The sequence below is a fragment of the Pelophylax lessonae genome (genome assembly GCF_965119305.1).
Source record: "Pelophylax lessonae genome assembly, chromosome: 7".
NCBI classification, from domain to species: Eukaryota; Metazoa; Chordata; class Amphibia; order Anura; family Ranidae; genus Pelophylax; species Pelophylax lessonae.
Window position 1 is genome coordinate 192308477 of NC_138774.1, and position 27998 is coordinate 192336474.

At 42.1% G+C, this 27998-nt stretch overlaps 1 protein-coding gene across 1 annotated transcript; it reads left to right on the plus strand.

Moving 5' to 3' along the window:
* ARL13B (ARF like GTPase 13B) lies at nucleotides 1-27962 on the plus strand. The gene is made up of 11 exons (XM_082264560.1): nucleotides 1-131; nucleotides 3921-4101; nucleotides 11985-12055; nucleotides 14730-14979; nucleotides 16010-16115; nucleotides 17654-17856; nucleotides 19167-19278; nucleotides 21582-21804; nucleotides 23315-23431; nucleotides 24090-24158; nucleotides 27638-27962. Exons 2-11 carry the CDS (start codon nucleotides 4040-4042, stop codon nucleotides 27712-27714), a joined length of 1290 nt encoding a protein of 429 aa, XP_082120686.1. The 5' UTR covers nucleotides 1-131; nucleotides 3921-4039; the 3' UTR covers nucleotides 27715-27962.
* The last annotated feature ends 36 nt before the right edge of the window (nucleotides 27963-27998 follow it).

Sequence of the window (27998 nt, forward strand, 5' to 3'; positions counted from 1 at the left end):
AAACCCCCTAGCTTGTTGTCCCCGCTGGTCTCGCCGCCCCCCTGTATTCTCCAGGCTCCGCCCCCTCGAGGGCCCCTGTATGCGGGGAGAGCAGTCTCAGGGGCCCCGTCCTTCTGGAGCCGGCCATACAGGTAAGACGTGCACAGCACGGCCTGATGTGTTTGTGTGTTGCCTGGTTACATGTACTGACACTGGCTCCTGTACGGGGAGCAACTACAAATCTCAGCATAACCAGCAAAGCATTCTGAGGATCTGTATATCTGAGGGGGGATCACAGGTGCCTGTACATGTCCCCTCATTGCTGTCCCTGTGCTCACTTACCTCCCCTCATTGCTGTCCCTGTGCTGTGTGCTCACTTACCTCCCCTCATTGCTGTGTGCTCACTTACCTCCCCTCATTGCTGTCCCTGTGCTATGTGCTCACTTACCTTCATGTGTCCACCTAAAGTCATACAGTCATGTCTGTACTGGAAAACAAATGTGCAATCCTCAAGCCCTATAAGACAGACATCAGGGCCGGTCGCCAGCCATGGGTTTGTTAGGGACTGTGCACAGGGGCCACCCCAGGATGGTAGCTGATTGGTCCCTGAGGTCTCCCTATGTGCCCGTCTCTCCAGATAACCCAGCAGAATCCTACATGGAAAAGCATCTGACCAATGAAAACCCTCTCTTTTTAAATACTCTGCGTTTTTTATTTTTTTGCGCTATAAAAAAAGACGATAATTTTGAAAGAAAAAAAAACAATATTTTTTACTTTATGCAATAATAAATATCCAATAAAGATGTAAAACAGAGGTGGGGAACCTTTTTTCTGTCAAGGGCCATTTGGATTTTTGTAACATCATTTGGGGGCCGCACAAAATGTATGCATAAATGTAATAGGCATTGCTTTGCAGCAAAAAACGCTGTAAAAAATTGCGTGACTTTGAGGTCATAGTATCAAGGTATAGTGTGCCCCCTTTCAATGCAGACTGACCACAGCGTGCCCCCTTTCAATGCAGAGAGACCACAGCATGCTCCCTTTCAATGCAGCCTGACCACAGCGTGCTCCCTTTCAATGCCAGCCTGACCACAGTGTGCCCCCTTTCAATGCCAGCCTGACCACAGCGTGCTCCCTTTCAATGCAGCCTGACCACAGCGTGCTCCCTTTCAATGCAGCCTGACCACAGCGTGCCCCCTTTCAATGCCAGCCTGACCACAGCGTGCCCCCTTTCAATGCCAGCCTGACCACAGCGTGCCCCCTTTCAATGCCAGACTGACCACAGCGTGCCCCCTTTCAATGCAGCCTGACCACAGCGTGCCCCCTTTCAATGCAGCCTGACTACAGCAGGCCCCCTTTCAATGCCAGACTGACCACAGCGTGCCCCCTTTCAATGCCAGACTGACCACAGCGTGCCCCCTTTCAATGCCAGACTGACCACAGCGTGCCCCCTTTCAATGCCAGACTGACCACAGTGTGCCCCCTTTCAATGCAGAAAGCCAGTGCACTTACCTGCAGTGGCGGCTTCTCCACAAGTCCTCTCGCCTCCTCCTCGACCAATGGCATGTGTTCGCCTTTCGGCCAATCAGGAAGCGAGTCTCAAACCCGCTTCCTGTTTGGCCAGGGGGAGGATCCGTGTGACAATAGCAAATTTTCATTCGCTATTGTCACACAAATGGGTGAGCTCGGGGTCCACCCTTTTCTGAGACTCGCACTGTCAGGACGGAGCCATCGGCTCCTTCTGACACAGCGGCACGGGGGGGGGGGGGGGGGGCGAATGCAACAATTGTGCGGGCCGCAGGTTCCCCACCCCTGATGTAAAAAATCTGATTTCTTCATCCGTTTAGGCAAATATGTATTCTGCTACATATCTTTGGTACCCTGTTTCCCCAAAAGTAAGACATCCCCTGAAAATAAGACCAAGCGTATCTTTGGGAGCAAAAATTAATATAAGACACTGTCTTATTTTTGGGGAAACAGGGTAAAAATAATCCCAAAAAGTGTAAATTGATTTGCGCAAAGTTATCACGTCTACAAACTAGGGGCTATTTTTATGGAATTTTTTTACTGAATGGAATCGTGATCAGCGATTTTTAGTGGGAATGCGACATTAGCAGATGAATCGAACACTAACTGACACTTTTTTGGGGACCAGTGACACTAATACAGCTATCAGTGCTAGAATAAAATATGCACTGTCACTGTACTAATGACACTGGCTGGGAAGGGGTTTACATCAGGGGTGATCAAAGGGTTAAATGTGTTCCCTGGGAGGGGGTTGCTACCTGTGTGGGAGGAGCTTTGACTGGGGGAAGACAGAGATCCCTGTTCCTGCTTAGCAGAAATACAGAATCTCCATCTTCCCCTCTCACAGAACGGGGATCTGCCTTGTTTACATAGACAGACTGCCGTTCTGCCTCTCTCCCGAACGATTGTGAGGTGCTGGCGAACATCGTGTCCGTCGGACCCGCTGATTGGCTCCCGTTGTCTAATCACAGCGGGAGCGGGTCGCCTGTGGTGTGCTCTCAGGACCCATTGCACTAAATCATGTCCAGGTAGGTATGTATATGTAGTATACGTACGTGTGCGTGGAGCGGTCCAGAAGAGGTTAACGTGCACTGCTCATTCCAACAAATGGAAGTGAGGTTGGAAAAGAAGAGGTTTGGGAGCTCACAGATAATGTTACAAAGAGGCAGAAAAAACCAGCAAGAAACACTTTCATGAAAAATGGATTACTGGGGCATTAAAGTGTTACTAAACTCACAACAGTAAAATCAGTGTGTATATGTAGTACAGCATTCTGGTTATACTCCCTGCGGAACCTAAGGGGTTAATCCCCTGCACTGTGTAAAATAGGCTGTTTGATCCTTCCCTTCTTCCACGGTCCCCTGTCCATGTCCTGATAAGACAGAGCCTTTGGAGTCACTCTGCACATGCTCCGTTTGGTGTGTATTGCGAGAGGGTTTTTTTTTTTTTCTTGGGAGAGTGCACAGGACCAATCAGCATTGTTCAGACAGAGGGTCAGGCGTCCTGCAACCTCATAGAATGAGGGAATAAAAACTCCTCCTACAAGCTTTAATCAGACACTAATAGAAGTCACAAGACTGCTATATACTGCTGATGAGAAAGGGTATATAGCAGTTTATATTTATTAAAATAATTGCATTTCCATGTTCTGTGTAGTGTGGGAGATCAGATATAATGAATGCAGAGTCCTAGGTTTAGTAACACTTTATGTAGTAAATGTGTATGGAATATATTTGGAGGATGAGGATATAATTTAGTGTCACTTTAATGCGCACAATAAACAGAATGGGAGGAATGGGAACACCGCAAAGCAGCCAGGGGGCACCCAAAGTGCCAAGAAGTCCTGAGACATTCTCCAGCCTGTGACGGGATCATTGATACTACAGTGTAATGTGTACACAACATGCTCACCATGGGTGACGGTGACACTACAGACATACGTAGGGATTTCCTTCATCCAGATCAATGCCATTGATGGTGACAGTACCTGTACGGGGTCTGTACTGAAAAATGCTTAACCTCCCCTTTATTTATTTTTTTCCCCCTAGTGTCATATTAATGATAAATTGTTACAAATGTTTGATATTTCAGGGAAATATTTAGATTGACTGTTAGCTTGGAAGGATTTTGGCTTTTCCCTTTGGATCTCTGGAGCTGATTGTTTGTTTGTTTGTTTGTTTTTTTTTTTAATATGTATTTTATACTTTTCATTTGTGTTTTTGGGACAGTGCTGCCATGATTGTCCTTGTCTGATGTCATCCAGGGCCACCTTTAGTGTGAGGTGAAATGTAAGGGTTCTGAAGAAGAGCACCCCCATTGTAATATTCCTGAGTTTTAAAGTGTTTTTTTTACCTCTTTTATATGAAGTGAAATACCCCTTCCATTCTGCTGACTGTGTGATTTGTCATCTTCAGGATAACAAAACGTCTGAATAATAGGGACCTGGAAGGCGTTGCAGAAGATTCAGGATGTTGGAACCTTCCTAAAAACGAAAAGGCCGTTTATTATAGTTGGCTCATATTCCGGATTTCCTATGTTTAGCCTCATGGCCAATTGCTGTCGGGATTTGTTCAAACGATGGCGTCAACCAGTAAGGTAAGATAATGCATGACTATTTGCTGGTAAATTTTAAATCCAGCCAAAACATTTTATGTTGATTTGGGTGAAGGTAGGGGTTACCCTATTGAACAGGTAGCCATTGATTTCATGTAAGGACAGAATGTGATAGGAAATCTCACGAAGGCCTCATTCACATGGGGCAGAAGATTTACAAACACCTCTGAAAAGTAATAAAGTAGTCGATCGTTTTTCAGAGGTGGTTTAGACCTGGTTTACAGGAGGTCAGGTGGCAGTACTGCTGCCTTTTTGAATTGCCTAGTTTTTTTTATTCCTAATGCCCCTTTCTCATGGGCTTTCCGATCAGGTCTGCCTGTCAGTTTTTCAGGCAGACTTGATCAGACCCTCTATTCACCCCAATGGAGGGGGGGGGGGGGGTGTCAGTGATGACATCTGCCGCTATCTGAGCCAATCCTGTCCGCCAAATCCAGACGGATGGTGGTCCTTTTTTCCATCCGTCTGGCGAATAGGATCGGATATGGACAGGCTTTCCATTGTCGCTTGATTTCCCCATAGGGGAGAGCAGGAGTGTGTACATCTCCACTGGACCGGTCATCATCTGTCTGCTCAGTGGGGATCAGCAGAGCGATCCCCCGCTGAGCAGGCAGCGGCGCCCGTGTGAAAGGGGCCTTAGGTGTATTTTACATTGAAATACAAGACACATTAGTCAAGTGGAACCACCTATCAAACACAACATACCTAACCACCTACCAAACCCAACATACATAAAAAAATTCAGGTGAGAGGTGGTAATAACGCAGAACAGCCTTCTGTTTTTACTTCCGCTTTGCTTCCAGTGTTGAGGAGTGCTAACAGGGACACAGCCTTCTACATAGCCACAGCTCATAAGCTAAAGCTTGCCTAATCTGTATGATCCTGAGTATTAGTTATCTTAGATGTGTCATGTAGGCTGCAGCTCAGGTATCTGAAATCATATGACTCGGGAGGCAGAAATAAAGACAGATCTACTTGGTGTGCTTGTAAAAAGAAGGCTGATATCAGCAAAGCATATCTATGTTGTGTACTAAAATATTCCATAAGCGTATATATATATTAGGGTGGATTTGACTTAAATCAACTTGATTTCAATCATAAAGTTTAAAGAGCAACTGTCGACAATCTCTGTCTGTCCCGCAGCAGCTCCTCCTCTGACCCGCTCTTAACTCACCGACAGTCCTATTCACTTTAATGGGACGGCTGGTGATGCGGCAGTGACACAAGATGAGGGACGTGGAGGCAGCAGGCAAGTGGATGCCCACTAACAGGCGCTGCCATGACAGATATGAAATGACAGGCGCTCTTTAAATATAAGGACTTATTCTTGCTGGTAGTTAAAATCTTTAATATTTGCAAACAAAATAAAGGTTTCCTATTTAGAATAATAAGCTGTCAGGTTAGTAAAACAGCGATATCAGAACTGATTCTATCATACAGTTTTTAGTGTACATAGATTTGCAAAACAAGGGGATGAAGGAATATTCCTGAACTTTTGTTTTATCTCATGGTTACTGTAAAATTGTAAATGCAGTAACCACTTGCCGACTGCCTAACGCCGATCTACGTCGGCAGTCAGCCCCTCACAGGCAAAGCGACGTAGGTCTACGTCGCTAGCCTGTGAGGGTCTAGGGAGCGAGCGCGCGCCCCCGGATGCGCGCTCCCGCGCGGTCACGCACCCCCCCGCGCGTGTGACCGGCGGACCCGATGTCCGACGGTCACTCGGCGATCGGCGGGGGAGTGGGAGAAAGTCAGGCGGCTTGTGTAAACAAGCTGCCTGTCATTCTCCCCGGTGTATGAAGGATGATCATACGGTTCTACTATGTAGAACCGTCGATCACTCTTCATACATCTGAAGCCACAGCCAATCACAGTAGAAAGCACGCCCCTAGGGACACACACAGCCCCTCCTTCTCAAATAAAGTTAACCCCTTCACTACCAGTGTATTTTTACAGTAACAGTGCATATGTATAGCACTGATTACTGTAGAAATGTCACTGGTAACCCCAAAAGTGTCAAAAATGTCAGTCAAGGGTCCAATCTGTCCGCCGCAATGTCGCAGTACCGCAAAAAAAATCGCAGATCGCCGCCATTACGCGTTAAAAAAAAAAAAAATGACAAAAATCTTTCCCTTTGTTAGTAAACGCGATAACTTTTGCGCAAACCAATCAAAATACGCTTTTTGCGATTTATTTTTTTTTTTTACCAAACATAGGTAGCATAAAACAAATTGGCCGAAAATGTTAAAAAATTTTGATTTTTACATTTTTTTTTGGGGGGAATTTCATATAAAAAAATGTGAAAAATATTGCTATTTTTGCAAAATTGACGCTCTTTTTTTGTTTATAGCGCGTGATAAAAAAATCGCACAGGTGATCAAATACCACCAAAAGAAAGCTCTGTTTGTGGGAAAAAAAGGACGCCAAATTAGTTTAGGTACAGCGTCGCACAACCGTGCAATTGTCCGTTAAAATCACGCAGTGCCGAATCGCAAAATACCCCCTGGTCAGGAAGGGGGTAAAATCTTCCGGGGCTTAAGTGGTTAACGACCGCCCGCCGCAGTTATACTGCGGCAGGTCGGCTCTGTCCCATGAAACGACGTACCTGTATGTCGCTTTGCGGGACTGAGAGCAGAGGCGTGCACGCCCATTTGCCACAAAGGTAGCTGATCAGCAAGTTTGGTGGCGGTGATTGCCACCGGGTATCCGCAATTGCTCTCCGTGGAGACAGAACAGCAGTCTGCCAAAAAAGAGGAACAATTTTTTTAGGAACACAGGTCTCTGTGTTTATGCAGTAAGCCCATCTCCCACACAGTTAGAAAGCACCCCCTAGGGACACATTTAACCCTTTGATTGCCCCTGGTGTTAACCCCTTCCCTGCCAGTGTCAGTACAGTAACAGTGCATATTTTTAGCACTGATTACTTTAGTAATGTCACTGGTCCCCCCAAAAATGTTAAAAATGTCAGTTAGGGGTCCGATCTGTCCGCCGCAATGTCGCGGTCCTGCTAAAAATCGCTGATAGCTGCCATTACTAGTAAAAAAAATTAAATAGAAATGACATAAATCTTTCCCCTAGTTTGTAGACGCGGTAACTTTTGCGCAAACCAATCAAAATACACTTATTGGGATTTTTTACCAAAAATATGTGCCAGAATACAAATTTGCCTAAAATTCTGAAAAAATTTGATTTTTAATTTTTTTTAATTTTTTTTTAAATAGGGAATGTTATATAGCAGAAAGTAAAAAATATTACATTTTTTTTCAGAATTGTTATCCTTTTTTTGCTCATAGCACAAAAAAATAAAAATTGCACAGGTGATCAAATACCCCCAAAATAAAGCTCTATTTGTGGGAAAAAAAGGACATCAATTTTTTTTGGGTACAGCGTCGCACGACCACACAATTGTCAGTTAAAGTGACGCAGTGTCGTATCGCAAAAAAAAGAAATTGTCCTGGTCATTAAGGGGGTAAATTCTTCCGGCCCAGAAGTGGTTAATGCAGTGCATGTTATCTCAGCTTGCAGAGCTTGGATTCATTGAATAAGTTTACCAAAGATGTAAATATTGCAGAATATACAGCCTAATGCTACGTAACTAAGCTGCATTTCATGCTGAATAAACTAAATTACTAATCTATCTTAAATATAAAAGATAGATTTTTACTCCAAAAGCATTTTATGATAAAAATAAAAAAAAAATCTGGTTTAAATTTTTTTCAAAAATCCGATATTTAAATAAAAAAATAAAAAAAATTCGAATTTTCTTTATTTGTTTTTTTTTTTTTTTTTAAATCATTGATTTTTTTTTTATCCACCCTGCGCTAGATCTTTTTTTAACTTGTGGTACATGGACCTGTCTGATACAAACTGAATGGAATGTTTAGGCCTGTCCTTTTTTATATTACATAGTTTTGGTAGATTTACAAGAATATTGTATAATCAGATTGTAGAGATGGGCTCAGGCGTGTTCGAGTTCCTAGTCCCAACCCACCTACCCGATCCCACCAGGAAAGTCGACACTGCACACTGCAGTGAGATATTTCCCTGTCCGCAGCTGCACAGACCAGTAAATGTCTCAATGCTTGTGATTGGCGGTGTGCAGTGTCGGCTTCCTGGTGGGATCGGGCAGGTGGGTTTGGACTAGGATCCTGAACACGCTTGATCCCATTTCTATCAGATTGTATGGTGTATGGCCAGCTTTAAAGCTGACCTCACACTATACAGTCTGATTCTCCTTTTTGGATCTACCATCAACTAGTAGCAGGTAGTACAAGAGCCTGGTTGATTTGATACTAATTGAATAGATTGATTAGGTTTGACCTCATTTTACTTAGTTTTGGTAACTCTAAATTAATTTTTAAGATTGTAAAATCAGAATGGATAGTGTATGACCATCTTTAGTAAGGAGCTGTTCCGGCTTCCATGCTGTGCAAGAAATGCCATATCGTCATTTGTATACTGTGAAAAAAATGAAGTTTATGCACACTTGTTCTTAGCAGTAGCCTTGCTGGCTCAGCCAATGGCAGGGTTAAAATGGCAATAAACTCAAGAATGCCAAAATCCACTTACAGGCATGTTTGTTTTTTTATAACGGAAGAGACCCTATAGGTCTTTTCTGTCATAAATGTCCCCCTTGCCTGTCAGTGGTAATGCGACCTGAGCCACGCACGTGCAGCTCAGAACACATTTATGGCCCGCTCTGGGTGCTGCAGCGAGGTGACTCCCATGCAAAAGAGTGATGTGACTGTGGCCCAGCTATTCAAAGATTAGGCCAAAGATTCGGAACCCGGGAAGGAAGACTGGGTTAAGATGGAAGCTCTGTGGATCAGGAGGAGCTGTGACAGCCCAGCTAGGCCCTGTTTGCAGGTAAGTCTCCCATAATGTGCTAGTATGTGGTGCATACTAATATATTAGGACTTAAACCTGCAGGGGCAATTTTTTATTTTTTTTTGCTTTCTTAAGGAGACATTACTTCCACTTTAAAGTGTAACTAAACTCTCTATTTAGAAACCTGTGAGCAAGCAGGCTCTTGCAATCAGGGCTACTGATAGAAATTGCGGGGCCCCATACAAAATACCTGACAGCCCCCCCCCAAGAAAATATTAAAACGATATTTTGCTAAAAATACAATAAAATCATTATTAGCAGACACAAATGCAACATAACTCACAGAATTCCTGCTAAATCTATACAGGCTGGGCAGTTGGAGCTCCGTGATCAGAGAGATGGAAAGAGAGAAACAAAATTACAGAGATAAAAAAACTTAGGAGCAGAGCTTACATTAGAGCCAGCGCTGGGAGTGGCACACAGGGAGGGGGATTAGTGAGGAACGACTGTCTCTTTTTAAGCAGATAAAAGCTGGCAACAGAGAGAGGGGTAGAGACCAGCTTTTAGCTGCTGGAGGAAGAGTTCTGCAATTGTCGTGCATCACTAAACCCGCTCCCTGTGTGCTGGGGCCCCCTACAAGAGGACTGGTGGTCCCCCCACATCAGCAGCCCTGCTTCCAATATCTCTTCTGTAACCAAATAAACTGACTTGTCTGCTTGCAGTTTTCTTTAGAATGTACACTGAGCTGTACATGCACAGCTCAGGTTACATTCTAACAAAAATCCAGTTTGTCGGAGGACTGTACTCCTGCGCATGCATAGGAGTGTCGTCATCCCCCACCAGCCAATACAGATGGCCACAGCGCCAGGAAGAAGATGCTGAAAAAGAACCTTGGACCGGTGAAGTATTGTGGACTTAAGTTCTGCTTTAAGCTTGCCATACACGGTGACCAAAAAAAAACGAACAAACAGTGGCGAGAAACTCAATTTAAGATTCCTCATAGAGCCTTTATTCATATAGAGCCCAACCTTTATGGACCTTTTCAATCTGCTATCAACCTCCTGTCCGTGGTGTGGTGTCACCAGACCAACCCTGCTCCATTGCATCTGGTCATGTAGCAATTTTGCTCCTTCTGGGACCAATTACTACAGTACATCCATGGGGTGATAAAGATCTCCTTACTCAAGGAACAGCTCCTCTGCCTGTTTGGATATGATGGGCATTGTCTACATCAGCCTCCTCCCTGGAAAACGTTGCTTACCCTCCTGTCTCCACATCTGCTTATTGTTGGCCAGGAGAGCCCTCCTTTAAAACTTAGACATCCCAAAGAGTGCCTTCTGTCACCACTGTTTAAACGAGACCTGCAATCTCTTTTATACCTGGAAAAGTTGGATACCATGGTCCAATATTACGCACCCACAAAAATCTTCTTTACGCGTTGGAGATCCTTCATAAAGTATTTGTTCTCCACTTTGGATATAGTTCAGCTGATGTCCTCATTTTCAATTTACTGAATGGTACGCAAAAGTGAATCTTACCAATTCCCTGGGCAAACTCAAGATTCCCTATTATGACCCAATGCCCGACCTAACCTTCCCTTGCCCTCTTTTAGCCCGGACTTCTCCCCCTTGAGTGCCTCCTAGTTATGTTTACTTTCTTTGTGCCCTGGTAATTTGTTTTAATACATGTGTAATTTTGAAAATTTTCAATAAAAATATCTCCTCCTTCCATGCAAACGGGTAGGATAGAGGAGTCCCATCCCCTGCTGGGACATTTTATTCTGACAGCTGCACCTGCCGCTGTCAGAATATACAGATTTTATTGGCGTATAACACACACCTTAATTTTAAGAGGGAAGTTTCAGGAAAAAAACGTTTACATTTTTAAAAAAATGTAAAAAAAAAAAAGAACTTTGAAGCAACATAAGGGTCAGTGACCATCAATGCAGCCTCACCATTGCCTGCCAATACAGCCTGATCAGTGCCCATCAATGCAGCCTGATCAGTGGATATCTGCAGCCTAAGCAGTGCTCATCTGCAGCCTTGCCATTGCCCATCAATACAGCCTGATCACTGACCATCTGCAGCCTCGCTATTTCCCATCAATACAGCCTGATCAGTGCCAGGTTACACAGAGGGATCTCCTGTTCCTCGGCGCTCGCAATCACAAACAGTACTGCTCCTATGATAGACAGAACACTGGTCCATTGCCAGGACAGTGACGTCTATCCTAGGAGGCGCGACAGTGTGTGACTGCGAGATCTGTGTAATCCGGCGACGCTCTTCCCCCCCCCCCCCTTTCCCTCCAAGGCAGCCAGGTAAAATATCGGCGTATAACACGCACACATGATTTGCCCTCTATTTGCAGGTGGAAAAGTGCATGTTATATGCTGATAAATATGGTACTTCTTAGCGGCTGCAGCCGGCTGATCAAAAAAAAAAAAAAAAAAATTTCCAGCATGTCCCTTTAATCAAAGCCGACCAAAGGTTTGGCCTTGTCCACACACACAATATATAGCCAGCTTACATATTCTAAAGCTATAAAGTTCTAAGCCAACTTATCTCAGGTCTGTGAGAAATCACAGACCATTAAGCATCAGTAAAACAAAGAATGGCCATTCTCTATGCTGCGCTGACGGCTATGGAGAAGTGAGTTTTTAAAAGCCAAGAACTTTCATTGTGTAAGGTATGAAGCCCACTTAGTACTTTGGTGTGAGGAAATAATAAATTGCTATATATATATATAGCTTCAATCACTCCCTGTTTTTATCAGAAATTGTAGGGTTAAATTCACAGGCTCCTCTCCTGTATATGAAATGTCTTAGTAAGAACTGTTACACTAAACCTCATATGATCTTTCACAGCCAATCAATTTTTAGGAACTCTATATGCGCTGTAGCTTGGCCATCTGCAGTCTTCTAACTTTTCATAACCTGAGATACCTAAAGATGTAAAGACGCACAGAAATACTGTCTTTTTTTTTTTTAACAATTTCTGCTGTTCATTGATCTCTTCTAAACAGTTTAATTTTGTGACTTGCAGGAAGGTGACTCTGGTTATGGTGGGGCTAGACAACGCTGGCAAGACCGCCACTGTGAAAGGCATCCAGGGAGGTGAGTGACAGTCCTAGTCCAAGCCTAATCGGGGGACATTTGTCCTATTCTATCCCACTGTATCCCTGAACACTGGAGGAGTTCACAGGTACAGAAGAGTAAACCATAAACATCGCTAAGCAAGAGCAGAGTATGTAACAATCAAATGTAGAGGAATTCATACCACTGTCTTGTGCAGTGAAAATATAATCCAGGTTTATTGAACAAATATAGGTGGCAATTCAACAGCAAAGAGGGAAGTGCTAAAATGTTTATATTTCAGGATAAATTTATAGCATTTTGATCATTTATGCTAAAAAGCTGATTAACATTTTGACATACCCCTAATAATACCAGTCAAACCCGTTTATATAACCCTCTAAACTCCTGTGAATTTCCAGAAAACACCTGCTTCTATATTTATGTAGCCTTAAAGAAGAATTTTTATTTTCCCATACAGTGGGGTTGTGCCTACACTGCATGGGTTACCTGCTCGTTTTTCGTCTAGGGGATTGCAGAGCAGAGATAAACTTAATCCACTGGTCTTCCAAGCGCAAAACCAGTCTCCGCCGCTGCTGGAAAGAAATAACCTTATATGGTTAAAAAAATATTCATTTATTGAGTGCATACAAAAATGTCCCATTTTTTAAAAACACTTATAGCATAAGTGGGTAAATGCTGCCAGCTGAACAGTACAGTGTATGACTCAAACATATGAGTCACCTAAATTTAACACAGTATAAGACCGCCCCCTACCCAGCCCCTTATTAATGTGGTTGTAAAGCTTTCAGGTTTTCGCCTTAAAGAGGAAGTAAACCCTCCTCTGCAAGTTGTACCTATAGGTAAGCCTATGATAAGGCTTACCTATAGGTACTGTAAATATCTCCTAAACATGAACCGTTTAGGAGATATTTACCTTACATGCAGACAGTGACATCACTGGCGCATGCGCTCTGAAGGAACGGCCGCTGGTGCCGTTCCTTCAGAGCCCCGTGCCTTGACCGTCAGCTCCTGCGCGCATGCGCAGGAGTGACGTCACCGCGGCTCCGGCCAATCAGATGGCCGGATGGCGCGATCCCGAAAGACGGGCGACTGAACATGTCGTCCGTCATAGAGGTAAGCGGGCGGCACGGCGGAGGCTCTTTCTAAGGTAAGTATTTCATAATGAGCTAGTATGCGATGCATACTAGCTCATTATGGGTTTCTCTTTCAGGTTGAAAAAAAAAATAAAAAATTGGGGTTTACAACCTCTTTAATTGTATGTTTTAAGGTGAGAAACCGTCTGTGCTCCACACACCCCCTCCCTCTTTTCCTACCTAAGCCCAATTCGATCCAGCGAGGGGCTCCAGCCGCTGTCGCTCTTCTCATTGGACAGATTGATAGCAGTGGGACCCATTGCTGTCAATCAAATCCTTTGACATGGGAGTGGGGCTGGGCTGAGTCCCACTATCTGTGTCAATGGACGCAACAGTGGGACTCGGGAGCGAGCCTGCATGGGTGCCCACATGGAAAGCGGCTTTCCATGGGGGCACCCGATGAAGAGACTGGAGCCCTGGTGGGGGACCCCAGCAGAAAAAGATCGGGGCTGGTTTTGCACAGAGCAGTTAAGTATAACATGTTTGTTATTTTAATACAGAAAAAAAGGTTTACAACCACTTTAATGATTTTCAAATACAATGCTGTGAAAAACAGTCGGCATATGACACAATATCCAGTAGCAAAGTATTATGGATACAAGGTTACTGATCAAATGATACTGTGCTGATGAAGAGTGGGGGGCACATCTCATCTCATCACATCTCAGGTGAGCTTTTTCAGGGGACATTGAGGTGCCAATGAAAAAGAGAAAATCTTATTTAGTACCAACAACATCCATACGAGTAGTTTACAGCTAACAAACTAAGGGGGAACAAGATCGTAACTGCTGTCAGGCTCAACGCCTGATTGAAGCCATGTTCAGAATTCCCCCAACACAAATGTGGCTGCCTCCATATGCATATTGTTGTCTGTGTACTTGCTAGGGTGATTCACCTTTACTGTTGGTTCTGGTAATTGTTGTCTCTAGTACGGGAAGGGCTGAGACATCTATACTTTGAGTTGTAATGAGAGGGGAAATGGGGAAAAAGGGGAAATGTTTCAATGAGAATCCTGTTCTAGTGACAACTAAGGGTCACCATAGAAGTTAGAATCTGTCCGTACAATCAACTATAGATTTACCATGGTATCAATATAATATTAGCACCAACCTAATCTAACAAATCAAATCGAATTAGGCAGGCCTTGTACTACATAGTTTTTGATAGAGCTTAAGATGAATGTACAATCAGATTGTGTGATGAACTTAAGAGTGGATATCTTCTTACATTAAAGACAGTGCCTCTTACTGTTTAACTTAAATATCACTTTAGGTGGTGGACTAGCTGTTAAAGCTGATTTCATTTTTCCACAAAAAAAAAAAATGCTAAAGAACAGATTTCCATTTTAACTAATAATCTCCCATTTCATCGACTGTGACTATAATTTAATATGATTGTATGTACAGTATTGGGTTCATGGTTGGTGGGATGTTTGGGGCCAATGCAGGTCTTTTGTGTAAAGACTAGAAATCATTCTCACATCCTCAGCTCAGACGTTGTTTTCTGTTCTCCAGTTGTAATGAATGACATACCCCAACCCTTTGGCTCTTTTGTAACAGAATCTCCGGAAGACGTGGCTCCGACAGTAGGTTTCTCCAAAGCAGACATTAAGCAGGGGAGGTTTGACATCACGATATTTGACCTGGGCGGTGGGAAGCAGATCCGGGGTATCTGGAAGAACTACTATGCTGAGTCCTATGGAGTGGTGTTTGTTATCGATTCCAGTGATGTGGATAGAATGGAGGAAACTAAGGAGACAGTCGCTGAAGTTCTGCGCCATCCCAGGATCGCTGGAAAACCGGTGTTGGTGTAAGTAAGGCCACCGGTTAAAGTAGCAGTCTGCTGAATTTGAGGTCATAGATGGAGTCTGGTGGGCAGAGTCACCTATTGGCTCCCAGTGAAGGGATCTAATAGTTTCTGATTTTGCACCCCCTCCTTCCTTGCAGGTTTGGTTGTTCACACCTACCTTTGGGTCTTCCATCTACTCATGTTGCATTTTTCATGAAACTGCATATTAAAGAAAAAATCCAGCAACATTGGTGGGAATCTCTCATAGTGACCACAGCAGTTGTGCATACCTGAGCACCTAGCCCAGGTTTCTCACCAACAAGGTCCCAGAGAGATGAAATTTTCACATGGTTTTAATATCCAGTATCTAGCAAATGCTGAGATGTCAATTTTAAAAGTAATGAATCCTTAAATGAGAAGTTCAGGAATCTAAAATAAAAAAATAAACAATCATGCTCACCTGGATGGATGCAGCACTGATCCCAGCTGCAATTGTCCCCCGCCACCTCCAGACTGAGAACTAAGCAATCAAACACCACTTTGAGCAGAGAGCAATGACTGTCAGTCAGCAGCTTTCTGCTCTTCCCCCTCCAGCGCTCACTGGAGGGTTGGGCTGTGCATGGGGGAGCGGCTGGCTCAGTTTCCCAGTGGCTCGCCTAGAGGCTGAGTTAGCTGCTGTTCCTGGCATCTGGATGGATCCAGACATTAAAGTCAGGATCCCTCCAGAATCTTGATCGGCTGAGTGATTTTAGCCTACTGTCGGCTGAAAATGGGTCACAGAAGTGTAGACCGAAGTGCACTCCTGTGACCCACAGGAGAAGTAGGGATAAAAGAGCTGGCCTTGCTTTTCCTTTAGAGAGCTCAACCTCCAAATAACTGAAGGTTTCCACCACAGGAGTCACAACCACTCCCTTCAATTATTATACAGTCTCTGTCTCTTTATATTCTTATAGTGCTCAGATTTCATTGGCTAAAGGAATACTTTAGTATTTCCAGCAGACCATTGCTAAAGTTGATGAAGACCAATATTTGTTTCCTTTTTGCAATACAGCTTGGCAAATAAACAGGACCGTGAGGGGGCCATGGCTGAAGCTGATATCATCGAATATCTTTCGCTGGAGAAGTTGGTCAATGAGCACAAGTGTCTGTGTCAAATTGTGAGTAACAGTCTTCTCCTATGTGTATGTCTGTGTAAATCTGCTATGTATGCCAGAGGGCGGTTGGATATGAGAGCACCAAGCAGTTGTCCAAAGGTATCTCTCAGTCCAGCTACAGGAATAAACATGAGCAGATAGATTTCTGAGCGTTCATGTCATCTCTGGAGAAAGGGCTAGGTAGGTGCATCCAGACACAAGGAATGAAAATGATAGTTTTGGGTAATTTTTACGTTAATTTTCCTTTTTCATTTTATACCTTTTTAAACTGATGTACTGTATTTCTAGTCTATTTTTTTTTATTTTACTATGTATCATCTGTTTTACAAATAAATGCATGGTGCACCCCTGGCACAGGGTTGTCAGAGCATTAGGGGTTCTCTAAAACAAGAGTGCAGCAGCAGTTTTTTTCTTTCAGGCACCCTGAGTCTGAATTTGGAATTCTATTTGCATTCCCCAGTATACAGACGACCACTTCAGGGAGCACTTACAAATGCTTATGTGAAAATATGATCAAAATGTGGAACATTTGGGGTAAATGGTAATTATTGGTTAAACTACACAACAGGTTATCTTTGATCATTTTATTGGAGTGATATTAAATCCTCCCTTTTTTAATATGTTTCTAATCTTGAAGATAAAACTTTCTAGGTATCATTCCTCTTCCTGTCTGTAACTTGCCTTTCTGCAGGTTCAATGTCATCCTCTGATCGCTGCCCACTCTTTCTGGTTTCAGGGTAGCAATTGTGCATATTCCCAGATTAAGGCTACATCTTGGCGTGAGCATGCACAGACAGCCTGAGATGTAAAGATTCTGAAGACACATCTATGCTCCTCTCCTAATAGCGATTGATGGCTGTCTTGGGAGCAGCTGTCAATGACTTTCCGGGAAGACAGAGCAGAGGGTAGTCCTCTGTGTCATCTTCTCAAGCTGATTGTGCATGTCAGCTTCCTGCTTTGAAAAAAAAAAGACAGCTATGCAGATGTGGTAGGGCAAGGGCTAATGGGACATGTGGTCCAATGCTGTGATTTGGTGGCTTGTCAAAGAATTGTACATGGCAAGGAGTAAAAGGATCAAGTTGTAAACTGGTATAACTATGTGACTTTGAACTTTTTGGACAATAGTTCTTTATTACTGCTACATTTGTCTCTTGTTTTTTTGCAAAAATTACAGGACTTTAGTACTACTAAACCTGTTCTAAGAGAAATATGGAGGCTGGTACTGCTGACTTGTTCTGTAAAAGCTAGTTCTCTGGCTGGCTTTTATCAAGCCAGGGAACTTAGTAAACCAATGTCTGGAAAAATAGTGAACAAGCAATCGCTACAATCGTTCCACAGTTGGGTTGGCATCTGGATTACTACATCTCCTCATGCCTCAATCTACGCTAAGTCTGTACACAGAGCATTCTTCTGTTGGGGTCTGTTTTAAAAGTTTTTGTATACTCTTAGATTGGACGTCACACATTTTTTGGCTTATAACACTCTTATTGCATTCTCTAATACACATACACCTAAATGATAACCTTTTTATCCCTTTTTAGGAGCCGTGTTCTGCAGCCCTCGGCTATGGGAAGAAAATCGATACTCACATTAGGAAAGGGCTGAACTGGTTATTGGGAGTAATAGCAAAGGACTATGAAGCTTTACATGAGCGCATTCAGAGAGAAACAGCAGAGCAGAAGTCCCAGGAGGAGCAAGATAAACAGAAGATCGCTGAGAGAGTGAAAAGACTGAGGGAGGAACGGTAATTGCGAAGTACAGCTTTAATCACTTTCCAAGGAGAAACCCAGCTACAAACTAAACACACACAGCACTCTGACAAGCCTCTGAAAAAGGCCAGCTAGTATCAACTATTCAGATACACTTCCAAAAAACCTACAGCCAATCCTCACATATTTCTTCCTATTCAAACATACCTCTACATACTAAAGCTAAGTACACATGATCAGATGTAAAATACCGCTTTCGAGGCAAGCGTATGATAATATGATCATTAATGTACAGCTTTTGAGAGCTGATCGCAACAGTACATGCAAAATAATCCGAAGGGAAAAACACGAAAAATTTTCTCGTACGATACCAGAGCAAACATTCGAAAAAAAAAAATCTTAAGATCAAGACCATGCATGCTTGGAAACAAAAGAATACATTACATCATTTCCAAAATTGTATTCTGTCTTACGAGAATTTTGGTAACTTAGGTAGTAACCTCTTCATTTTCGTTATGAGACTAGCATGCAAATAAAAACATATGATCATTCATCCGATAACATTGTATATATGATGCTTTACATGTCCAGCTAAGCCCCTGAGCATTTAATGACCGTTTCCCAATCTGATTTTGGGGGCCAGATTGGGTGACAACCCATTGTCTGTAGGGCTGTGCACGACTGCCCCATTTAAGCCCTCTTGTGGAAGGCCTAGTTATAACATTTTAAAATGTGTTTGCTTTGGAGAGAAGAAAGGAACTTTTCCTTAGGGGGTTCTTTCAACATCACAAGTTTTCATTTTCAAACTCCTATAAATTGGATATATTCTGGGTACAAAAATTGGGAACTAAAGGGCAATTATTTTTCCAGTCTTTATATAAAAAAGCCTCTGAGTCAAGTCAAGCACTGATTGTCCTCTGGGATTGAACATGCAGCAGTTTGATTCTCACCCTCTAATTATATTCTTATTCCTCCAGCATGTTAGAATAGTTACAGTTAATCTCATTGAAAAAATAGACTAGTCCATCCAGGTCAACCCACAGAAAAAAAAGCACACAAATTGAAACCTCCATATACACAATCCAATACCTACAGTTGATCCAGAGGAAGGCATAAAAACCCCAATAAAGCATCCAATTTGCTCCAGTGGGGGAAAAAATTTTTTTTTTGATTCCCAAAGAGGCAATCGGATATTTCCAGGATCAACTTTCCCTTTAAAAATGTAATATCCAGTAATATTTTGTATATTTATAGTTACATAGTTAATAGAGTTGGGGCTTAGGCAGAAAGCTAATTATTTCTACAATTGATTAATACAAGATGTATGTAATGCTGCTATTTCTAGAGAAGAGAGGGAGCGAGAAGAAGCGGAGCGGGAGGGGCGAAAACTTGTTGAAGAAGACACATCTGTTCCTATGGTCAACCCATTCCAACCCATAACTGCTGTTATCAAGGAGGTATTGTCATTAAATCATCTATCTACAGTCTCAACAAAATAATACGTTGTAAAGTTACTCACAGACATGGCACAGTGGTCAATCTGTCTCTTTCTTAAATAAAAAAAGAGAAAACTGCAGAAGCTTTTTCCCTTCAGGTCTTTTCTTTCTCCAATTAAATCTTCATACAAAGCCCTTGATGGGGGAGACACAGTTCTGACTAATTCAGCTGTGTGTGTTCATTTCAGTTTGAGCTGTTGAACTCTTAAATCAGCTGGCTTTGGCAATCCTCAAAACCAGTAATGTTGAAAACAATTCAGTCAAATGTTTTTTTCCTTTTACCATCAAAGACCCTCTTTTAACCAGACTGCGTTTAAAGGAAACTTACAGTGCCTTGAAAAAGTATTCATAACCCTTGAAATTTTCCACATTTTGTTATGTTACAGCCAAAAACATATTTTATTGGGATTTTATGTGACAGACCAACACAAAGTGGCACATATTTGTGAAGTGGAAGGAAATTTTATAAATAGTTTTCAAAATTGTTTACAAGTATCTGAAAAGTGTCAATACTTTTTTTTTTTTCAACTTTGGTTTTCAACATTTTTTTTACAAATATGTGAAAAGTGTGGCGGGCATTTGTATATTCAGCCCCCCTGAGTCAATACTTTTGTAGAAACACCTTTCACTGCAATTACAGCTGCAAGTCTTTTTCTCTACCAGCTTTGCACATCTAGAGAGTGACATTTTTGCATTTTCTTCTTTGCAAAATAGCTCAACCTATGTCAGATTGGATGGAGAGCATCTGTGAACAGCAATTTTCAAATCTTGCAACAGATTCTCAATTGGATTTAGGTCTAGACTTTGACTGGACCGTTCTAACACCCTAATATGCTTTGATCTAAACCGTTTCATTGTAGCTATGGCTGTATGTTTAGGGTTGTTGTCCTGCTGGAAGGTGAACCTCTGCCCCAGTCTCAAGTCTTTTGCAGACTCTAACAGGTTTTTTTTCTAAGATTGCCCTGCATTTGGCTACATCAATCTGCCCATCAACCCTGACCAGCTTTCCTGTCCCTGCTGAAGAAAAGCATCCCCACAACATGATGCTTCCACCATCCTGTTTTATGGTGGTGATGGTGCGTTCATTGGGACTCTCTCTAAGAAACCTCTGTAGGCTTCACAGAACAGCTGTATTTATACTGAGATTAAATTACACACAAGTGGACTGTATTTACAAATTAGGTGACTTCTGAAGGCAATTGGTTCCACTAGATCTTAGGGTATCAGAGTAAAGTGGGCTGAATACAAATGCACGCCACAGATCTTTATTTGAAAAACATTTGTCATTTTCCTTCCACTTCACAATTATGTGCCACTTTGTTTTATTCTATCACATAAAATCCCAATAAAATACAGTTACGATTTTGGTTGTAACATGACAAAGTGTGGAAAATTTCAAAGGGTGTGAATACTTTTTCAAGGCACTGTATGTGAGAAACATGCAAGCTGTCATTGCTGACCTCTCCTTCTAGAATTGCTAGTTGCCTGGCTCTCCTGCTTACCCTGTAGTTTTAATTTAAACTCATTAACCCAGAAGAAATGTGCAAATAAGGACTGACCGGATTTGCATACTGTTATGATAGAGGGCTTTTTATTTTACTTTATTTTTTGTCTCAGAAAGAGGTGATCCCAAGCAGCCTTTCTGTTTCCTCCCTGAAAGATTATAATCAAGCAGACCATACGCCACAAATCTAATGTCTGCTTTTATTTTCACTGCTATTCCCCCTCCCCTTTCCCCCATGCCAAAACAGCGTAGCAGAGGGTGACTTTGCCATACTTCTGTAAGATCGCGGACATTGCTGAGCAACCGGATTCTAGCTACTAGACGTTACTGTGGTCGAGTGTCTTCTCGAGAGGCTTTGGGTACTGCTGAGGATCTCTCTGAAAAGATAATAATGGCATCCCCTGTAGTATGGAAGCAGTGGGTAAAGTATTTATATTTACTAACCAGCTTTCCCAACGGGCTTTTTCTTTTTTTTTTTTCCCATCTTTCTACAATGTTTTGTCCTGGGGGGTAGCAGTGAAAAAATAAAGTAGACCTTGCCAAGTAATGCAAGGCCTGCTTTAAGTCCCATTATATACATTACCGATTTGAATTTATGACCCATTTACTATTATCCAACCAGTGAGAGTTGATGGATGATTGTTACTATAGTGCATTTAGCTTCTTTGTCTCTTCTGGACTTCATAATGGGTAATATTTATATTGAATCACTCTTCCCTTATCTGACCGTTCACTCATATTTATTTTGTTGCTTTATTAGAATGAAGAAAAAATCAGGAAAGGAAAGGAAAAAAAGAAACAAAAAATTCAGAACGGAAAAGCTGGAGCTGAAATCCCACTGGAGTCGAAGGCTGATGAAGAGGAGGCAGAGTCGGACAGCGAGGGCGGTGACAGCAGCCCAACATCGCAAGATGACTGTTTAATGGACTCGTACAAAGATGCTTTAAGCCAGAAGCTGGATCAGGATGAGAAGAGAGAGACAGGTACTCTCTTTGAAACAAGCTGCTTTTGTATGCTACAATATTATTAATTTGTGTACCTTCTTGCTTGTCCCTTTGTCTGGACATCCATACATGGTCTGCTGTTTTGCCATGGTCAGCTGTGGTCACAATACGGTGTCTGGAACTCAAGTACAGGTTCCTAACTGTTGATCACTGCCAGTGGGCAGCGTTCAGCTAACAAAGCAACATCTGCATATTACTGTCCTATCCCTGTTCTTGTGATGCAGACAGACACTAAAATAAATACTTTGTGTGACACTACTATAACTAAATTACATTTATTATTGGCTAAATGTTGAATGTTCAACTGAACATCACAAATCATGTTCACAGTAGGGGGTGCCAGCTTTAGGTACTGGGGTTTACAAGGTGAAGGAAATTGGAGAAAATAAAACATCGTTTGGAATCTAAGACTAATTTAAAATCAACTATTTTGCTGGAAATTTGTCGCCTAAAACTGATATTTTAGTTTTAGATTGAGTCTCCTGGGGAGAGTCACTCTAGTCTTTGCATCACTTAGAACAGGGGTAATGAATTAAAATTCAAGGAGGTCCAGTCGCTTACATTTTTTTCCAGATCAGGTCTGAGTCTCAAGTTTTTTTACTATGACAGAAAGATTGTAGTCATTGTATGTCTATTAAAAATATATCCGGTTTCCCCATAAAAGTGGCACCCTTACATTAGATGTCCTTTACTTCAGGTGTGCCCATCACAGTGCCCCTTTACTTCAGGTGTGCCCATCACAGTGCCCCTTTACTTCAGGTGTGCCCATCACAGTGCCCCTTTACTTCAGGTGTGCCTATCACAGTGCCCCTTTACATCAGGTGTGCCCATCACAGTGCCCCTTTAGACCTGTAGACTGGTAGAGCCCATCAAAGTAAAAAGTGTTCTTGTATCTGATGGACATTTGCCTGTAATCAGGCAGGCAGGGTTTGGGAGCTGGAGAAGAAGCGAGTTGCAGGGGGCGGGAACTGGGTGGAGAAGCTTGCTGCAGGGAGCGGGCACACACGTGACGTCATTGGTTGCTAGGACACCAACGGCTCAGCAGTAGGGATCCAGTGCTGCAGATTGGAGGAGTAACGGTCTGGATAGAACAATCACTTAGTCCATGTCCCGACTGTGGTTGCCATTTCATGACCACTGTCTTAGAGACTCCATCCATAAGATCCACCTTCTGTACTCGCTAACTGTGTTCCTACTGGCCTTAAATGATTTGGGGTTCATTTCCGCCTTCTTATGTGTTTCTTTTCTTCATGTTCTCCATAATGTGAAGTAAATGGAAAAAGAAAAGCTATTTGCGTGTCTAGGACCCCTACTTTATTGGCATTGGCTGCTGGCAGGGAGCAGGGATCCCAACACTTAATTTCCCAAGTGATATTAGAAGCCATGGGATGGTATTAATCCTCAGCATCAACCAAAAACTGAAATATCAGGTTTGAGTGAACTGCCCTTTTAATGTGAACATATGCATATTATTTTTTTTTTTTTTTAGATAATGCAAAAAAGAAGCTGAAGAAACTAAAGTTAAAAAGAAATAACAGAATAGAGCCTCTTGGCCCCCAAGAGGCAGAGACAAAGAGCCCGGCTACACCTCCCCCACAGTTACCTGGTAAGTAGAGACTTGATTTGCTCAGAAGATGCTTTGAACTGAAAACAATCCGTTATATACTGGACAGCACCCGGCAGGAGAAATATGTTACAAGTCCCGATCCTCATTCTCCATCCGTTACAGAACACCTGAAGCAAATACTCTGAACATGCTTTGAGCCCTACCATGGAGAAAAATTAGCCAGTGATTAAAATCAATTTAATTATTTATTTGCTCATGAAAGGAGCACCTACTAAAAATTGCTGTAATATTAACATGTCTGCTTTTCTGTAGTACAGAGATCTCTTGAAATTGCCTCTATTTTTACTCTGTCTTATTAGTTTGTGTGTAAATTATGTAATATTCTACCATACACCAGTATTTATGTATGTAAATAGTTTTTAAACTGTTTGATTACATTTTTAACCATAAAAAGATTGCTATTGCTTATAATTGTTAATGTGTTGTAGATTGTATGTGGTAAGATTTTAAAGTTAATAGTTAAAAGGGCCTTTTTACTTTCATCCAAAAGCTGGCCACTGTATCAGACCAGCAGAGCCAGGGTCTGCTTTTGTGTTAACAGTAAAAACCCCTTCAAAGTGTTCACTTCCCACAAGGATCATCTTTTGGTGCCTTGATTTGTTATATTGAGCAAAATTGTGTTTTGTTTTCCCTGTAGTTGGCTGGGGAACCCCAAAAGTTACTAGACTTCCAAAACTTGAGCCTCTGGGAGAGACCAAACATAATGGTAATTGTACAAAGCCTTCGCCTTCAGCTTCTTCGCATGCTAATCCATTTCCTTTGGTATTAACAGCACTCACTGTCTCATTATTAACCCCTGGCTCATGCATGGCTCTTTTCATATGGAAATTGGGTCTAACAAGTGGGGTTTGTGTCCTCTCTGATCAGTGGCAAACAAAAATTCCAGAGGACCTTTTTTCAATCCAGCCCAAACTATTTTTTCAGTTTTGAGTGGTGTAGGGAAGTTACCACCTCTGTTAGGTTTTTATTGATAATCAGAAAGAAAAGCCAGCACGCTAGATTTGAAAAATCCAGAAAACGTTTGGAAAAATCCAGAAATCCCATATCCATATCAAAAGAAAAGAAGAAACTGGATGAAGTTCTGTGCATTGTTATATACTCTTTCTGGCAAACTTTGAAATGAAAAACAGGGGTTTTTAGTTCACACATATTTCAATACAAGCTAACCATCTGCATTAAAGTAATCCCTCTTTTGAATAGTCCTACTCTGCTTGGCCAAAGCAAATGCCACAGTGGACACAATGGCAACATGGGGCAAACAGACACACAGTGGGGGGGAGCTACTAGGTTCGGGTCTGGCCACTGACCTGCAATGCAATAGAAACAAGATATACTTGTGCTCAGATCCCAATAGCTTGTACATGTATATAATTATCAGGTGCTAAATGGGTGTGACCACATGTTAACACTACAAATTCTGGATGAGCCCTCTGCACACTGCTATATAAACTTTCTGGCAAACTTTGCAATGAAAAACAGGGATTTTTAGTTTACACATATTGCAATACATGTTTAAGCTGGCCAACTGCATCAAAGTAATCTGTTTTATGGCCAGTCCTACTCTGCTCTGCCAATGCAAATGCTACAGTTAAACATGTATTGCAATATATGTGAACTAAAACCCCCTGTATTTTATTACAAAGATTTCCATAAAGGGTGTATAGCAGAGTGCAGAGGGTTCAACCAGAATTTCTAAACGTGGTCACACCCCTTTAGTGCCTGATAGATTATATACATGTACAAGCTACTGGGATTTGAGCACGGGTTTATCTTGTTTCTAGATCAAAAGAAAAGACACCAATGTTTGGAGAGCACGGGAGCTCATTTTATTAAGTTGACAGACAGAGGTGACTGTGACCATCTCTGTTTGCCACCAAAGAGGGTCACTGTGCCCTTGAATTGTCAGCGTTCTTTCTTCTTCTGATATGGGGCTTCAGTAAACCTTTTCTGGATTTTCCAAGTCTGGTGTCCTGGCTTTTCTTTCTGATTGGATTTACACATCATCACTATTTAGCTGTGCACCCACCCTTATTGAAGGATTCGAAGAGGTTTGTGTGGTGTGGTATGATTTTTACTAGAAATGCACAGACAGCAATTTACCCGACAGAGGCTCTATAGTTTTCCCACTTTATTAAGCAAAAATGTTCTTGCTACAGACTGTGTCCCCATTGGAGAGATTTAGCATGACTTCCAACCCTTCTCATGTACCTGTCATTGGGAAAGGAAATGATGGGAAATCCTACACTGGGGACACATATAGCAATAAAAACCTATTTCTAACCTCCATTTGCAATAAAGCCAACAAAAATAGCTTGGGCTGGGGTTGGGATACAGTCTATGTACCCTATTGACATATATGGATTGATGCTGATGGTATGTATAGGCCTTGTTACCATGAAAGTTTCATCTGGGAATTCACAAAACAGCACAATAACCCCATGTCACATTGTTCACTGCATCTGTGCCTGCACTGATATCACCCCACCACCATACTACTATTCTTAAAGGGTAACCCCAGTGTTGTTGGAAAAAATACTAAAATAATATAGCATACACAATTTCTACACAAACCATATTGCAAATGAATGTTATGAAAAATTACCTTTCATTTTTTAATCTGCAGTGCTGTAATTTTCTGTAACATTCAAAGCAATATGGCAGCCAGTTGGGTGTACAGAACACCCCAAGAAATGTAATTTCATGCTTGTGTGATTGGCTCACTGATTTTTCTAGAAGTCTGCTCTGCACTAAGATGCAAGCCAGATATTAGGCATCCTCTACAACAAACATTTCATTTTTGGTGAGATACTCCCAAAAGGTTACCCACATACAGACCCTGCAACTTTCCTCATTAGAATACTGCAATTGCATCAGCTGATTATTAATGAAACAGTAATTCCCATTCATATTCACATAATCAAACAAACTGATTTTTCCTTAGAGCAGAAACGGGTAGGAATCTGCAACAAAATTTATTGAAATGTCAGCAATGTATGTAGATCACCCATAGGGGATTGTTTCTCTTCTCAACAAAGGTAGAGGTATCCTTTAATTTACTTTAAATTTAAACAAGCTGCAAGTCATTATAGAGTGCAGACCCCTAAAGGTGAACATACTTGCAGCATATCTTATTTACCTTTGCTAAGGCTGAATGTTGGCTGCTCTTAAAGTCTCAGAGCTTGCCTGCTTTGTCTTGCTGCCATATTCCTATTGACTCACCACTGTTAAGGGTTGCTGCCTTGGCCAATATGAATGTGTATAAGGAGAGGGTGGGCAAGCTCCATTTATTACCAGGACGTTCAAGAGTTTTGCCCGTCAGAACAACCTGACATTGGGCTGCAGCAGTAAATGAGCGCTGCTGTACATATGTACACCTCTAGTACCTCCACTTCATACCTGCTAGCAGCCTTTTCTTTTAATGCCAGTCATTTTAAGGGCCTATGTCAACAGACTTTGCTGGGTAAATGCAGTATGTTTTGGTATCTGTTTGGGGCTTCTAACATCATTCAGAATTCATTGCAGGTGTATTTGACCTGAAGTTATCCTGAATTTGCCCTTTTTAGTAACTTTTACATTCTGATAGACCTGCTCAGGGAGAAAAGCATCGATGAAAAGACGAAAGCATGTCAAAGCCTCTGGATCAGCATGACAGCCAGGCAGTTAGCTTTTTTTTTTTTTTTTTTTTTTAAGGTCATGAGTGGCAGCCAATGGCTTTTTCTCAGCTGGTTTTCTTCAAAGTAAGCCATTCAGGGAGAAATGTTCCATATAGCAACAATAAGCAGTTACTAACTGAAAGATGGCACTTGCATGGAACAAGTGCTTCAAGCTTTTATATCCATATCATCTGCATGAGATCTGGAAAGAACAATAATTTGTGCAAAAGCTTATCTGTATTGCCCATAGTAACAAGATGTTTCCTTTTTTTGAGCTGAGCTAGATACATGGATCTGGTTACTATGGCAACAACAAGACCATTTTCAGACACTATTTGAATAAAATGTAGCTACTACTTAACTAACTTCTAGTGCACGTATCGACTAACATCTCTTCATCATCCCATCTAGAGCTGGCATCTGGTCTAATGAGCATTCCCTTCCATCTTCTCTCACATTTTTACCTGTGCTTTTCCCATCAGCTGTATTACAGTCAATTTTATCTGTGTTTGCTATTTTTATTTTGAAATAGATTTTTATGGAAAGCCACTTCCACCACTGACGATACGGCAAAGACCCAACAGCGACGCTCATGATGTCATTTCTTGAGATGCACAGAACACTTTCCCCCCTACCCCTCTGTGTCCTTGCGCTGATGATTGTTAGTTGGGAACACTAATTTGAAAAAAATAAAAAACATCAGGCAAGTATTGTGAGCTGCAGGCATAGGAAACACTTTCATCAGCCATTGGGGTCGAGTTATTATCAGTTTAGAGTATGGGTGTTCAACATGTGGCCCTTCAGCTGTTGTGCAACTACAAGTCCCATCATGCCTCAGCCTTTGGGGGTCATGCTTGTAACCATCAGCCTTGCAATGCCTCATGGGATCCTGC

Excerpts from the sequence above, each read along its gene's own strand:
- ARL13B (XM_082264560.1), top strand. The coding sequence starts at position 4,040 with ATGTTTAGCCTCATGGCCAATTGCTGTCGGGATTTGTTCAAACGATGG. Across the intron at positions 12,056-14,729 it reads TGTGAAAGGCATCCAGGGAG|AATCTCCGGAAGACGTGGCT; the intron begins GTGAGTGACAGT and ends CTTTTGTAACAG. Across the intron at positions 16,116-17,653 it reads ACAAGTGTCTGTGTCAAATT|GAGCCGTGTTCTGCAGCCCT; the intron begins GTGAGTAACAGT and ends ATCCCTTTTTAG.